General features: G+C 48.2%; 1 protein-coding gene across 11 annotated transcripts; it reads right to left on the bottom strand.

Annotated features, from left to right (window-relative positions):
- Nucleotides 1-231: 231 nt before the first annotated feature.
- LOC108418520 (endochitinase A-like) lies at nt 232-14,177 on the bottom strand. Of its 11 annotated transcripts, XM_037532001.1 has the most exons (7): nt 14,069-14,177; nt 13,953-13,993; nt 13,702-13,878; nt 7,563-8,413; nt 2,065-2,127; nt 377-1,986; nt 232-294 (listed from the first exon to the last, which is right to left on the bottom strand). In XM_037532001.1, the coding sequence occupies exons 1-6, from the start codon at nt 14,095-14,097 to the stop codon at nt 397-399; spliced, it is 2,751 nt and encodes a 916-aa protein (XP_037387898.1). In that variant the 5' UTR covers nt 14,098-14,177; the 3' UTR covers nt 232-294; nt 377-396. The 11 variants fall into 11 exon arrangements, with proteins under 11 accessions (XP_037387898.1, XP_037387899.1, XP_037387894.1 ...); XM_037532002.1 differs by having other exon boundaries at nt 377-2,127; nt 7,563-7,944; nt 13,467-13,878; XM_037531997.1 differs by having other exon boundaries at nt 377-2,127.
- Nucleotides 14,178-15,744: the final 1,567 nt, after the last annotated feature.

Below are 15,744 nucleotides of genomic sequence, written 5' to 3'. Positions count from 1 at the left end.
CCCCCTCCCTTCACAAAACATTAGATCTCATTTTCAGTAATGAATGAATTAAGCCAAGACACCCTCCCACCAACTCCATATTCCTCTTTAACCCACCTTCCCAACAGTGGCCAATAACTGAGCTTACCTTTTACTTTAATAACCAGATGACCCAAAAGTCAACAGATTGTCTTAGAGCCCCAAATAAACTTCCCGAACACTTGCATTTAGAACAAAACACAAGACATCCCAAAAGAGTTGAATATTTATTTAGAAAGTTTTGAATCAAAGGTTCAGCTGCTGCGACAATCCCACCTGAAAGCGGAAACAGTACAAATTCAACACGTGCAGGTGCACAAAATTGAGACGAGCTGAAACAAATTAAGAATAGACTTACCATGGAGTGGAAGCTATCAGCTACTCCAGCACCTTTTGTGTCCATGTTAATCTTGGAGAGCCAGCAGAGGGTTGAGAGTTGTCTAGGGAACTCAAAGCCTGAGCATAGGAATATGGTGATCTGAACGCTTGAGCAGAAGCCACCGAGTCTGAAGGGGTATACAGACTCCTTGAACCAGTTGAAGTCACACCACTCAAACTAGCACCATAGCTGGTTTGGGAAAAAGGCACATCTTGGTATCGGCTCTGAACGGGCTGGGCTGCAGTCACCTGTCGGCAAGTACTTTGGGAAGGTGTAGATATGCTGGTGAAAGGCCTGTAGTTTAATCCAGTTGTAGCTACTTCAGAACCGTAGTCATTTCTCAAGACACTTCCTACCACTTCAGTCAAAGAAGAATCCATTCTAATATTTTGGAAAGCAGCTTCAGGCGGGTAGCTACTCTGAGCTGGATGGGATAAAGTTACTTGCTGGTAGCTGCTTGGGACAGGCTTAGAAATGCTGGTGGGGGGCCTAAAGCTTGAGGTATAGGAGGACACCCCGGAGCCTCTCCCCGCACTAGAATCAAAGCCAACCTTTTGGGAAACAAAGCTAGGTGGAGAACTACTCCACACAGGCTGTGTGGAAGCTACCTGCTGGTATGCTGACTGGACAGGCTGGGCTGAAGATACTCTCTGGGAAGCAGATGGGACAGGCCAGGCTGAAGCCACCTGTTGGTAGCTGCTTGCTACAGGCTGGGATGAAGCAACCTGTTGGTAGCTGCTTGTTACAGGCTGGGATGAAGATACTCTCTGGGAAGCAGTTTGGACAGGCTGATCTGATGCTTTTTGCTGGTAGCCGCTTTGGACTGGCTTTGAAGTGCTAGTAGAGGGCTTAAAGCTTGAGGCGTATGGATATGCCCTAGAAACAAAGCTGGATGGCAAAGTGCTCTGCACAGGCCGATATGAAACTCCCTGCTGGTACGTGCTTTGGGCAGGTCCTAGAGCGCCAACAGAGGGCTTGTAGGTTGAAGTAGAGGAAACGTCCTGAGAGCTGTACAGACTCGAAGCACTTTGTCCGGTTCCCACAGCACTAGAACCAAAGCCAACACTTGGGGAAGAAAGGCCAGACTGATAGCTGCTCTGTACAGGTTGAGCTGAAGATACTCTCTGGGAAGCAGATGGGACAGGCTGGGCTGAAGCCACGCGTTGGTAGCTGCTCACTACAGGCTGGGCGGAAGCAACCTGCTGGTAGCTGCTCGCTACAGGCTGGGCGGAAGATACTCTCTGGGAAGCAGATGGGACAGGCTGGGCTGAAGCCACGCGTTGGTAGCTGCTCACTACAGGCTGGGCGGAAGCAACCTGCTGGTAGCTGCTCAGGACAGGCTGGGCTGAAGATGCTCTCTGGGAAGCAGATGGGAAAAGCGGGGCTGAAGCCACCTTTTGGTAACTACTCGCTACAGGCTGGGCTGAAGATACTCTCTGGGAAGCAGATGGGAAAGGCGGGGCGGAAGCCACGTGTTGGTAGCTGCTCGCTCCAGGCTGGGCGGAAGCCACCTGTTGGTAGCTGCTCGCTCCAGGCTGGGCTGAAGATGCTCTCTGGGAAGCAGATGGGAAAAGCGGGGTTGAAGCCACCTTTTGGTAACTGCTCGCTACAGGTTGAGCTGAAGCCACCTGTTGGTAGCTGCTCGCTCCAGGCTGGGCGGAAGCCACCTGTTGGTAGCTGCTCGCTCCAGGCTGGGCGGAAGCCACCTGTTGGTAGCTGCTCGCTCCAGGCTGGGCGGAAGATGCTCTCTGGGAAGCAGATGGGAAAAGCGGGGCTGAAGCCACCTGTTGGAAGCTGCTCGCTAGAGGTTGAGCTGAAGCAACCTGTTGGTAGCTGCTCGCTACAGGCTGGGCTGAAGATACTTTCTGGGAAGCAGATGGGACAGGCCAGGCTGAAGCCACCTTTTGGTAGCTGCTCGCTACAGGTTGAGCTGAAGACACGTGTTGGTAGCTGCTCGCTACAGGCTGGGCGGAAGCCACCTGTTGGTAGCTGCTCGCTACAGGCTGGGCGGAAGCCACCTGTTGGTAGCTGCTCGCTACAGGCTGGGCGGAAGCCACCTGTTGGTAGCTGCTCGCTAGAGGTTGAGCTGAAGCAACCTGTTGGTAGCTGCTCGCTACAGGCTGGGCTGAAGATACTCTCTGGGAAGCAGATGGGACAGGCCAGGCTGAAGCCACCTTTTGGTAGCTGCTCGCTACAGGCTGGGCGGAAGCCACCTGTTGGTAGCTGCTCGCTACAGGCTGGGCGGAAGCCACCTGTTGGTAGCTGCTCGCTACAGGCTGGGCGGAAGATACTCTCTGGGAAGCAGATGGGACAGGCTGGGTTGAAGCCACCTGATGGTAGCTGCTCGGGACAGGCTGGGCGGAAGCCACCTGTTGGTAGCCGCTCGCTTCAGGCCGGGCGGAAGCAACCTGTTGGTAGCCGCTCGCTTCAGGCCGGGCGGAAGCAACCTGTTGGTAGCCGCTCGCTACAGGCCGGACTGAAGCCACGTGTTGGTAGCCGCTCGCTACAGGCCGGGCTGAAGCTACCCGTCGGCAGCTGCTCTGGACAGGCCGGGCTGAACCTGCCTGCTGGTATGCTGTCTGCACAGACTGGTCTGAGGCTTGTTGGAAGGAGGTGCTTAGGGCAGGCTTAAGATCCCTAGTTAGTGGCTGAAAGCTTGAGGTGTAGGTAGTTCCCTGAAAACTGAATGCCCTTGAGCCTGCATTGGTCAAACTACTATCAAAGGCCTGAGTTTTTGAGAAGTCCTGGGTTTCCTCAAAATAAGCTTCTTGACTAGGCACAAATCCAGAATCAGAGCTTGTCTGAGCAGTAGTACTTTCAGTGCTCCCATCCTGAGCACCATCTTTTGTACAATGATGCCTGTAAACTAAGTATAGTTCACATTCAAAGCATGTAGTTTGTTAGAACTTTTCATCTTGCTAATGGAGAGTGAAAACTTACCACTTCCTGCATCAGCATAACTCAGTACTAGTAACAAAATCCTGTTGAAAACAGATATAATTAACAAAGAAAGCAAGCTGTTTTCTGTTAAATATCACTAAATGAAATCGACATACCACAAAGGCTTCCAGAGTGTTTCTGCCATTGCAAAAATCAAAGCTCCAAAAACAACCCTGGCCACCCTCAAAAACAGACAAATGTTTCTGTCCTACTTCTCCAAGCAGCCACATGTTCCTTTAATATCATCAAAATGCACCTGCCCCACCTCTCCCTATTGGCTGCTTGGATGACGTGCTCACATCACCTGTTTGTTGAGGTGATGAACAATTGACAGGTCCCAATTAGGCCTCATTACCTCATTGTTTTCAAAGCGCAAGACCTTGTGTTGCAAAAGTCTTTTAAATGTTCATTACTTAGTACCAGTTAAATGTGCTTTTTCATGAAAGAAATGCATTTGGGAAATGCTTTTTGAAGGATTTCTGCTCATTTCCAGTCAAGGATATTGCATTGCTAATAAACACATTATATGATAATCAAATCAAATCATGTTTATTTTCACATCACATTTACACAGATGGAAAGTGAGTGAAAATCTTAGATGCTTAGCCCCCTTATAGAATTTAAATACCATACCATAACAATGGAGGCGGCCTCCGGGCACGCCGTCTCCTGCCAGTTAACAGCCTCGAACAGTTTCCCAAGCAACAGCTCTGTATGAGCCTGTGATGGGATGTACAGGGTGGTGACAGTGAGCCCTGAAATCTCTCTAGGCAGCCACATCGGTCTGCACGAGATGATTAGATATTCCAAGTCTGTGGAGCAGAAAGACTCGATGAAGTGCACATTCCTCTGATCACACCAAGCATTGCTGATCATAAAATATACACCTCCCCTTTGCTCTTCCCAGACAGGTCCTTTGTTCTGTCCATGCAGTGCACAGAGAAGCTCGCGGGCTCAATGACCTCGTTGGGAATCTCTGCTGATAGCCAGGACTCTGTGAGGCAGATGACACAGCAGCCCCGTGTCTCTCGCTGGAAAGAGATTCGTGCCCCGAGTTTGCCGATTTTGTTGTCCAGGGACTGCACGTTTGCCAGTAGTATGCTGGGGAGTAGGGGGCGACTAGCACGCCGTCTCAGCCTGACCAGAACGCAGGCTGTCCTGCCTCTTTTCCTGCGTCTGCGGCGTTTCCTCGGCCGGTCGGCCCAGATGAACGGTGCCTCTTTGAGGTTCCTGAACAATGGATCTGCGTTCAGGAATTCAAAGTCTGGTTTTCAGTGGGTGATCGTCAAACTGATTTCCACAAGTGTTTTTCTGTCATAAACGAATGTGCTGGCAACATCGACTGCAAAAGTGTCACAAATAAAAACAAAATTGCACAACAATCCGAAGTCAAGGGAGCTCGCAACACGGCAGCCGTGCTCGGCACCATCTTGGACAGGTTACTTTCATACATGTCAGTCACAAAAGGATGTCAGACAAAATAAGATGCCAGAATACCCATTTAATATGTCTTTTGGAAGATTGAGGGTGTCTGATTTCTGAGCGTACACTTGCAACAAAAATTTTGTGCAATTTTATATCACTACGTTGCCATCTAAAAGATTTTTGCTCAGTAAAAAGGTTTTAAACCTTCATGACTGCTGTTGCTTGATGAATCAGATTCAAAATTGATTTTCTTTTCAATTATATTGTTAGAGAAATATAGCACAGAGCAACTTTGGTTTAATCTTTATTTTATGAGATTAAAATATGAGGCAGACTACCTGTGATAATGAAAGCTAGTGGCAGTTAGTTACTGTAGGCTGCAGTTCTCCTCTGGATTCAGAACAAAAGCTCTATTCTTTTGCCCCTTTTCTTATGACACACCTGAATACATCAGTGGCAAGTTGGTGGTGGTGTCTAATAGAAAATGTATGATCCCAAAATCCTACTCCCTTCCACAAATTTCTGCGATTCTTAGAGAAATATTTCTTTCTGTGGGCATCTTTATTTGTGCAATGGGATCAAACTACACCTGTAACCTTCTTGCTCCAAAAGGGAATGCGTATTTCCAAGGCTGTAGCTATTTTTATAGCCACTGTTTTCTGAAAGTCAACCCATTGAGTCATTCACTAATCTTGATCTTCTGAAGAGAGTTTAACCTCCACCTCATGCTTAAGCATGTCATGACCACTCAAGGGTCCCCCCTCCCTTCACAAAACATTAGATCTCATTTTCAGTAATGAATGAATTAAGCCAAGACACCCTCCCACCAACTCCATATTCCTCTTTAACCCACCTTCCCAACAGTGGCCAATAACTGAGCTTACCTTTTACTTTAATAACCAGATGACCCAAAAGTCAACAGATTGTCTTAGAGCCCCAAATAAACTTCCCGAACACTTGCATTTAGAACAAAACACAAGACATCCCAAAAGAGTTGAATATTTATTTAGAAAGTTTTGAATCAAAGGTTCAGCTGCTGCGACAATCCCACCTGAAAGCGGAAACAGTACAAATTCAACACGTGCAGGTGCACAAAATTGAGACGAGCTGAAACAAATTAAGAATAGACTTACCATGGAGTGGAAGCTATCAGCTACTCCAGCACCTTTTGTGTCCATGTTAATCTTGGAGAGCCAGCAGAGGGTTGAGAGTTGTCTAGGGAACTCAAAGCCTGAGCATAGGAATATGGTGATCTGAACGCTTGAGCAGAAGCCACCGAGTCTGAAGGGGTATACAGACTCCTTGAACCAGTTGAAGTCACACCACTCAAACTAGCACCATAGCTGGTTTGGGAAAAAGGCACATCTTGGTATCGGCTCTGAACGGGCTGGGCTGCAGTCACCTGTCGGCAAGTACTTTGGGAAGGTGTAGATATGCTGGTGAAAGGCCTGTAGTTTAATCCAGTTGTAGCTACTTCAGAACCGTAGTCATTTCTCAAGACACTTCCTACCACTTCAGTCAAAGAAGAATCCATTCTAATATTTTGGGAAGCAGCTTCAGGCAGGTAGCTACTCTGAGCTGGCTGGGATAAAGTTACTTGCTGGTAGCTGCCTGGGACAGGCTGAGCTGAAGATATGCTCTGGGAAGCAGTTTGGACAGGCTTTTGCTGGTAGGTGCTTTGCACAGGCTGTGAAGCACTAGTAGAGGGCTTCAAGCTTGTGGTGTAAGAATATGCCCTTGAGCCACTTAATCCCACTGCACTAGAATCAAAGCCAACCTTTTGGGAAACAAAGCTAGGTGGAGAACTACTCCACACAGGCTGTGTGGAAGCTACCTGCTGGTATGCTGACTGGACAGGCTGGGCTGAAGATACTCTCTGGGAAGCAGATGGGACAGGCCAGGCTGAAGCCACCTGTTGGTAGCTGCTTGCTACAGGCTGGGATGAAGCCACCTGTTGGTAGCTGCTTGTTACAGGCTGGGCTGAAGATACTCTCTGGGAAGCAGTTTGGACAGGCTGATCTGATGCTTTTTGCTGGTAGCCGCTTTGGACTGGCTTTGAAGTGCTAGTAGAGGGCTTAAAGCTTGAGGCGTATGGATGTGCCCTAGAAACAAAGCTGGATGGCAAAGTGCTCTGCACAGGCCGATATGAAACTCCCTGCTGGTACGTGCTTTGGGCAGGTCCTAGAGCGCCAACAGAGGGCTTGTAGGTTGAAGTAGAGGAAACGTCCTGAGAGCTGTACAGACTCGAAGCACTTTGTCCGGTTCCCACAGCACTAGAACCAAAGCCAACACTTGGGGAAGAAAGGCCAGACTGATAGCTGCTCTGTACAGGTTGAGCTGAAGATACTCTCTGGGAAGCAGATGGGACAGGCCGGGCTGAAGCCACGTGTTGGTAGCTGCTCACTACAGGCTGGGCGGAAGCCAACTGTTGGTAGCTGCTCTCTACAGGCTGGGCGGAAGATACTCTCCGGGAAGCAGATGGGACAGGCTGGGCTGAAGCCACGCGTTGGTAGCTGCTCACTACAGGCTGGGCGGAAGCAACCTGCTGGTAGCTGCTCAGGACAGGCTGGGCTGAAGATGCTCTCTGGGAAGCAGATGGGAAAAGCGGGGCTGAAGCCACCTGTTGGTAGCTGCTCGCTCCAGGCTGGGCGGAAGCCACCTGTTGGTAGCTGCTCGCTCCAGGCTGGGCGGAAGCCACCTGTTGGTAGCTGCTCGCTCCAGGCTGGGCGGAAGCCACCTGTTGGTAGCTGCTCGCTCCAGCCTGGGCGGAAGCCACCTGTTGGTAGCTGCTCGCTCCAGCCTGGGCGGAAGCCACCTGTTGGTAGCTGCTCGCTCCAGGCTGGGCTGAAGCAACCTGTTGGTAGCTGCTCGCTACAGGCCGGGCTGAAGATACTCTCTGGGAAGCAGATGGGACAGGCCAGGCTGAAGCCACCTGATGGTAGCTGCTCGGGACAGGCCGGGCGGAAGCCACCTGTTGGAAGCTGCTCGCTAGAGGTTGAGCTGAAGCAACCTGTTGGTAGCTGCTCGCTACAGGCCGGGCTGAAGATACTCTCTGGGAAGCAGATGGGACAGGCCAGGCTGAAGCCACCTGATGGTAGCTGCTCGGGACAGGCTGGGCGGAAGCCACCTGTTGGTAGCTGCTCGCTACAGGCTGGGCGGAAGCCACCTGTTGGTAGCTGCTCGCTACAGGCTGGGCGGAAGCCACCTGTTGGTAGCTGCTCGGGACAGGCTGGGCGGAAGATATTCTCTGGGAAGCAGATGGGACAGGCTGGGGTGAAGCCACTTGTTGGTAGCTGCTCGCTACAGGCTGGGCGGACGATGCTCTCTGGGAAGCAGATGGGACAGGCTGGGCTGAAGCCACGCGTTGGTAGCTGCTCGCTACAGGCTGGGCGGAAGCAACCTGTTGGTAGCCGCTCGCTACAGGCCGGACTGAAGCCACGTGTTGGTAGCCGCTCGCTACAGGCCGGGCTGAAGCTACCCGTCGGCAGCTGCTCTGGACAGGCCGGGCTGAACCTGCCTGCTGGTATGCTGTCTGCACAGACTGGTCTGAGGCTTGTTGGAAGGAGGTGCTTAGGGCAGGCTTAAGATCCCTAGTTAGTGGCTGAAAGCTTGAGGTGTAGGTAGTTCCCTGAAAACTGAATGCCCTTGAGCCTGCATTGGTCAAACTACTATCAAAGGCCTGAGTTTTTGAGAAGTCCTGGGTTTCCTCAAAATAAGCTTCTTGACTAGGCACAAATCCAGAATCAGAGCTTGTCTGAGCAGTAGTACTTTCAGTGCTCCCATCCTGAGCACCATCTTTTGTACAATGATGCCTGTAAACTAAGTATAGTTCACAATCAAAACATGTAGTTTGTTAGAACTTTTCATCTTGCTAATGGAGAGTGAAAACTTACCACTTCCTGCATCAGCATAACTCAGTACTAGTAACAAAATCCTGTTGAAAACAGATATAATTAACAAAGAAAGCAAGCTGTTTTCTGTTAAATATCACTAAATGAAATCAACATACCACAAAGGCTTCCAGAGTGTTTCTGCCATTGCAAAAATCAAAGCTCCAAAAACAACCCTGGCCACCCTCAAAAACAGACAAATGTTTCTGTCCTACTTCTCCAAGCAGCCACATGTTCCTTTAATATCATCAAAATGCACCTGCCCCACCTCTCCCTATTGGCTGCTTGGATGACGTGCTCACATCACCTGTTTGTTGAGGTGATGAACAATTGACAGGTCCCAATTAGGCCTCATTACCTCATTGTTTTCAAAGCGCAAGACCTTGTGTTGCAAAAGTCTTTTAAATGTTCATTACTTAGTACCAGTTAAATGTGCTTTTTCATGAAAGAAATGCATTTGGGAAATGCTTTTTGAAGGATTTCTGCTCATTTCCAGTCAAGGATATTGCATTGCTAATAAACACATTATATGATAATCAAATCAAATCATGTTTATTTTCACATCACATTTACACAGATGGAAAGTGAGTGAAAATCTTAGATGCTTAGCCCCCTTATAGAATTTAAATACCATACCATAACAATGGAGGCGGCCTCCGGGCACGCCGTCTCCTGCCAGTTAACAGCCTCGAACAGTTTCCCAAGCAACAGCTCTGTATGAGCCTGTGATGGGATGTACAGGGTGGTGACAGTGAGCCCTGAAATCTCTCTAGGCAGCCACATCGGTCTGCACGAGATGATTAGATATTCCAAGTCTGTGGAGCAGAAAGACTCGATGAAGTGCACATTCCTCTGATCACACCAAGCATTGCTGATCATAAAATATACACCTCCCCTTTGCTCTTCCCAGACAGGTCCTTTGTTCTGTCCATGCAGTGCACAGAGAAGCTCGCGGGCTCAATGACCTCGTTGGGAATCTCTGCTGATAGCCAGGACTCTGTGAGGCAGATGACACAGCAGCCCCGTGTCTCTCGCTGGAAAGAGATTCGTGCCCCGAGTTTGCCGATTTTGTTGTCCAGGGACTGCACGTTTGCCAGTAGTATGCTGGGGAGTAGGGGGCGACTAGCACGCCGTCTCAGCCTGACCAGAACGCAGGCTGTCCTGCCTCTTTTCCTGCGTCTGCGGCGTTTCCTCGGCCGGTCGGCCCAGATGAACGGTGCCTCTTTGAGGTTCCTGAACAATGGATCTGCGTTCAGGAATTCAAAGTCTGGTTTTCAGTGGGTGATCGTCAAACTGATTTCCACAAGTGTTTTTCTGTCATAAACGAATGTGCTGGCAACATTGACTGCAAAAGTGTCACAAATAAAAACAAAATTGCACAACAATCCGAAGTCAAGGGAGCTCGCAACACGGCAGCCGTGCTCGGCACCATCTTGGACAGGTTACTTTCATACATGTCAGTCACAAAAGGATGTCAGACAAAATAAGATGCCAGAATACCCATTTAATATGTCTTTTGGAAGATTGAGGGTGTCTGATTTCTGAGCGTACACTTGCAACAAAAATTTTGTGCAATTTTATATCACTACGTTGCCATCTAAAAGATTTTTGCTCAGTAAAAAGGTTTTAAACCTTCATGACTGCTGTTGCTTGATGAATCAGATTCAAAATTGATTTTCTTTTCAATTATATTGTTAGAGAAATATAGCACAGAGCAACTTTGGTTTAATCTTTATTTTATGAGATTAAAATATGAGGCAGACTACCTGTGATAATGAAAGCTAGTGGCAGTTAGTTACTGTAGGCTGCAGTTCTCCTCTGGATTCAGAACAAAAGCTCTATTCTTTTGCCCCTTTTCTTATGACACACCTGAATACATCAGTGGCAAGTTGGTGGTGGTGTCTAATAGAAAATGTATGATCCCAAAATCCTACTCCCTTCCACAAATTTCTGCGATTCTTAGAGAAATATTTCTTTCTGTGGGCATCTTTATTTGTGCAATGGGATCAAACTACACCTGTAACCTTCTTGCTCCAAAAGGGAATGCGTATTTCCAAGGCTGTAGCTATTTTTATAGCCACTGTTTTCTGAAAGTCAACCCATTGAGTCATTCACTAATCTTGATCTTCTGAAGAGAGTTTAACCTCCACCTCATGCTTAAGCATGTCATGACCACTCAAGGGTCCCCCCTCCCTTCACAAAACATTAGATCTCATTTTCAGTAATGAATGAATTAAGCCAAGACACCCTCCCACCAACTCCATATTCCTCTTTAACCCACCTTCCCAACAGTGGCCAATAACTGAGCTTACCTTTTACTTTAATAACCAGATGACCCAAAAGTCAACAGATTGTCTTAGAGCCCCAAATAAACTTCCCGAACACTTGCATTTAGAACAAAACACAAGACATCCCAAAAGAGTTGAATATTTATTTAGAAAGTTTTGAATCAAAGGTTCAGCTGCTGCGACAATCCCACCTGAAAGCGGAAACAGTACAAATTCAACACGTGCAGGTGCACAAAATTGAGACGAGCTGAAACAAATTAAGAATAGACTTACCATGGAGTGGAAGCTATCAGCTACTCCAGCACCTTTTGTGTCCATGTTAATCTTGGAGAGCCAGCAGAGGGTTGAGAGTTGTCTAGGGAACTCAAAGCCTGAGCATAGGAATATGGTGATCTGAACGCTTGAGCAGAAGCCACCGAGTCTGAAGGGGTATACAGACTCCTTGAACCAGTTGAAGTCACACCACTCAAACTAGCACCATAGCTGGTTTGGGAAAAAGGCACATCTTGGTATCGGCTCTGAACGGGCTGGGCTGCAGTCACCTGTCGGCAAGTACTTTGGGAAGGTGTAGATATGCTGGTGAAAGGCCTGTAGTTTAATCCAGTTGTAGCTACTTCAGAACCGTAGTCATTTCTCAAGACACTTCCTACCACTTCAGTCAAAGAAGAATCCATTCTAATATTTTGGGAAGCAGCTTCAGGCGGGTAGCTACTCTGAGCTGGCTGGGATAAAGTTACTTGCTGGTAGCTGCTTGGGACAGGCTTAGAAATGCTGGTGGGGGGCCTAAAGCTTGAGGTATAGGAGGACACCCCGGAGCCTGTCCCCGCACTAGAATCAAAGCCAACATTTTGGGAATAAAGGCCAGACCGATAGCTGCTCAGTACAGGCTGAGCTGAAGATATGCTCTGGGAAGCAGTTTGGACAGGCTTTTGCTGGTAGGTGCTTTGCACAGGCTGTGAAGCACTAGTAGATGGCTTCAAGCTTGTGGTGTAAGAATATGCCCTTGAGCCACTTAATCCCACTGCACTAGAATCAAAGCCAACCTTTTGGGAAACAAAGCTAGGTGGAGAACTACGCCACACAGGCTGTGTGGAAGCTACCTGCTGGTATGCTGACTGGACAGGCTGGGCTGAAGATACTCTCTGGGAAGCAGATGGGACAGGCCAGGCTGAAGCCACCTGTTGGTAGCTGCTTGCTACAGGCTGGGATGAAGCAACCTGTTGGTAGCTGCTCGCTCCAGGCTGGGCGGAAGCCACCTGTTGGTAGCTGCTCGCTCCAGGCTGGGCTGAAGATACTCTCTGGGAAGCAGATGGGACAGGCCAGGCTGAAGCCACCTGTTGGTAGCTGCTTGTTACAGGCTGGGCTGAAGATACTCTCTGGGAAGCAGTTTGGACAGGCTGATCTGATGCTTTTTGCTGGTAGCTGCTTTGGACTGCCTTTGAAGTGCTAGTAGAGGGCTTAAAGCTTGAGGCGTATGGATATGCCCTAGAAACAAAGCTGGATGGCAAAGTGCTCTGCACAGGCCGATATGAAACTCCCTGCTGGTACGTGCTTTGGGCAGGTCCTAGAGCACCAACAGAGGGCTTGTAGGTTGAAGTAGAGGAAACGTCCTGAGAGCTGTACAGACTCGAAGCACTTTGTCCGGTTCCCACAGCACTAGAACCAAAGCCAACACTTGGGGAAGAAAGGTCAGACTGATAGCTGCTCTGTACAGGTTGAGCTGAAGATACTCTCTGGGAAGCAGATGGGACAGGCCGGGCTGAAGCCACGTGTTGGTAGCTGCTCGCTACAGGCTGGGCAGAAGCAACCTGTTGGTAGCTGCTCTGGATAGGCTGGGCTGAAGATACTCTCTGGGAAGCAGATGGGACAGGCCAGGCTGAAGCCACGTGTTGGTAGCTGTTCGCTACAGGCTGGGCAGAAGATACTCTCTGGGAAGCAGATGGGAAAAGCGGGGCTGAAGCCACCTGTTGGTAGCTGCTCACTACAGGTTGAGCTGAAGCAACCTGTTGGTAGCTACTCGCTACAGGCTGGGCTGAAGATGCTCTCTGGGAAGCAGATGGGACAGGCCGGGCTGAAGCCACATGTTGGTAGCTGCTCGCTACAGGCTGGGCAGAAGATGCTCTCTGGGAAGCAGATGGGACAGGCTGGGCGGAAGCCACCTGTTGGTAGCTGCTCTGGACAGGCTGGGCGGAAGCCACCTGTTGGTAGCTGCTCTGGACAGGCTGGGCGGAAGCCACCTGTTGGTAGCTGCTCTGGACAGGCTGGGCGGAAGCCACCTGTTGGTAGCTGCTCTGGACAGGCTGGGCGGAAGCCACCTGTTGGTAGCTGCTCTGGACAGGCTGGGCGGAAGCCACCTGTTGGTAGCTGCTCTGGACAGGCTGGGCGGAAGCCACCTGTTGGTAGCTGCTCTGGACAGGCTGGGCGGAAGCCACCTGTTGGTAGCTGCTCTGGACAGGCTGGGCGGAAGCCACCTGTTGGTAGCTGCTCTGGACAGGCTGGGCGGAAGCCACCTGTTGGTAGCTGCTCTGGACAGGCTGGGCGGAAGCCACCTGTTGGTAGCTGCTCTGGACAGGCTGGGCGGAAGCCACCTGTTGGTAGCTGCTCTGGACAGGCCGCGCTGAACCTGCCTGCTGGTATGCTGTCTGCACAGACTGGTCTGAGGCTTGTTGGAAGGAGGTGCTTAGGGCAGGCTTAAGATCCCTAGTTAGTGGCTGAAAGCTTGAGGTGTAGGTAGTTCCCTGAAAACTGAATGCCCTTGAGCCACTTGAGCCTGCATTGGTCACACTAGTATCAAAGGCCTGAGTTTTTGGGAAGTCCTGGGTTTCCTCAAAATAATCTTCTTGACTAGGCACAAATCCAGAATCAGAGCTTGTCTGAGCAGTAGTCCTTTCAGTGCTCCCATCCTGAGCACCATCTTTTGTACAATGATGCCTGTAAACTAAGTATAGTTCACATTCAAAGCATGTAGTTTGTTAGAACTTTTCATCTTGCTAATGGAGAGTGAAAACTTACCACTTCCTGCATCAGCATAACTCAGTACTAGTAACAAAATCCTGTTGAAAACAGATATAATTAACAAAGAAAGCAAGCTGTTTTCTGTTAAATATCACTAAATGAAATCGACATACCACAAAGGCTTCCAGAGTGTTTCTGCCATTGCAAAAATCAAAGCTCCAAAAACAACCCTGGCCACCCTCAGAAACAGACAAATGTTTCTGTCCTACTTCTCCAAGCCGGCACATGTTCCCTTAATATCATCAAAATGCACCTGCCCCACCTCTCCCTATTGGCTGCTTGGATGACGTGCTCACATCACCTGTTTGTTAAGGTAATGAACAATTGACAGGTCCCAATTAGGCCTCATTACTTCGTTTTCAATGTGCAAGACCTTGTGTTGCAAACCTTTTGTTTCTTCATTTCTTCGTTCTATCATCAGCTAATCATCCAAAAATATATATATTTTTTGTGTAAAACACTGCCTTTTAAAAATGATTTTGCATTATTATTTGTTGACTTTTGTGTAGTTATTAAAGATTGTGTGTTGCTTCACCAAATGTATTTTTAAACAGTTATACCATTTTAAAATAATTTCTGTTACTTTTTTCTTTTTTATTTTTGCATTACCAAAAATGTACTTGGTCAAACTCTTCATCTGCATCTTCATCTTCATTTTCGACCTACCCAGATTGAGACTAAAATCTATATTAAATCCAAATCCAAATCGGATCAAATTCATAGGTGGTTTGAAATGTGATTCCAATCAGATTTTTACAGATGCTTCTCAGTCTGGATGCTGTGTTTGCACAAATCTTATTTCAGCATGTCTTTTGTGCAAGACAACAAGACAACAAGCAATGACGATGTCAAATCCAGAGTGACGCATGTGCTGACTTTCAAGAATAGCACCAAAGGTTTGTGTTTATGCCAGAGAATTTTCATTTAGAATTTTATGCCAGAGTTTGGTAGTCAAGATGATGCACCCCCATTTGTGTTTGAAATCACAAATCTCATCAGAATAGCTCTGTACTTTCTGACACCATCGTGAGTCTTTGGTAGCCTTCTTGAATCCTATCATTGCATGTGACGCAAATGACCCTTTGAAAGCCGATTTGAGGGGCTAGAGTGTTCAGACTGAGATGCCTTGGTAAAAGTACAACTGGAATCACATTTCAACCCACCTCCAAATGTGTTTTGGATCCGATTTGTGAAAATCAGTTTTGTTGTGGTTTTTTGATGTGCAGACTATCAAAAATCATATCAATCTGGATACAGTCTGGTTCTACAAAAAATCAGTTTTGGCAGGAAGGAAAGTCTGCCCTGCCTCTGCTTTCTCGACCATGGTTTGTTATACATTCCCACAGCAGATCCTCACAAATGGATTTCATCAGTTTAAGCATGTCAGGTGTCAGTCATACAGTCAAACAGTCATAAAAGAGCTTTGGTGAAATGTAACAGTTTTTAGGTAGTTTAAAGGTTTTTTTTGAAGAGTGTTGTGCCATGCGGGTCTAGTGCTGATCTGGTGCTGGTTGAGCTGGTCACCCTGCAAGGTCATGCTTGCTGACCAAAATACCGGCATTCAAAACACCACGTATGCTGATTTTGCTGGTGACTATATTAATTTCCATTGCTGTGACCAGCATCCAAAGCCCAACTTATGCTCACTTTGCTAGTCATCAGCTTTCCTGGTCTGTGCTGTTTTTTCTAGAAGGGTTCATTATGTTGCTAATGTTTACATGGGCTGAGTAGGAAGAATGAATCCTGCTGGACTTTTTCTCCTCATTTTTGAAAAACAATGAAAAAATGC

Source organism: Pygocentrus nattereri, chromosome 21 (genome assembly GCF_015220715.1).
Source record: "Pygocentrus nattereri isolate fPygNat1 chromosome 21, fPygNat1.pri, whole genome shotgun sequence".
Classification (NCBI taxonomy): Eukaryota; Metazoa; Chordata; class Actinopteri; order Characiformes; family Serrasalmidae; genus Pygocentrus; species Pygocentrus nattereri.
This window is presented reverse-complemented; position numbering and strand designations above follow the sequence as displayed.

Coding starts and splice junctions, on each gene's coding strand:
- LOC108418520 (XM_037531994.1), bottom strand. CDS start 3,482: ATGGCAGAAACACTCTGGAAGCCTTTGTG. Junction 3,379..3,453: donor ACACTCTGGAAGCCTTTGTG/GTATGTCGATTT, acceptor TGTTTTCAACAG/GATTTTGTTACTAGTACTGA. Junction 3,264..3,337: donor TTATGCTGATGCAGGAAGTG/GTAAGTTTTCAC, acceptor AACTATACTTAG/TTTACAGGCATCATTGTACA.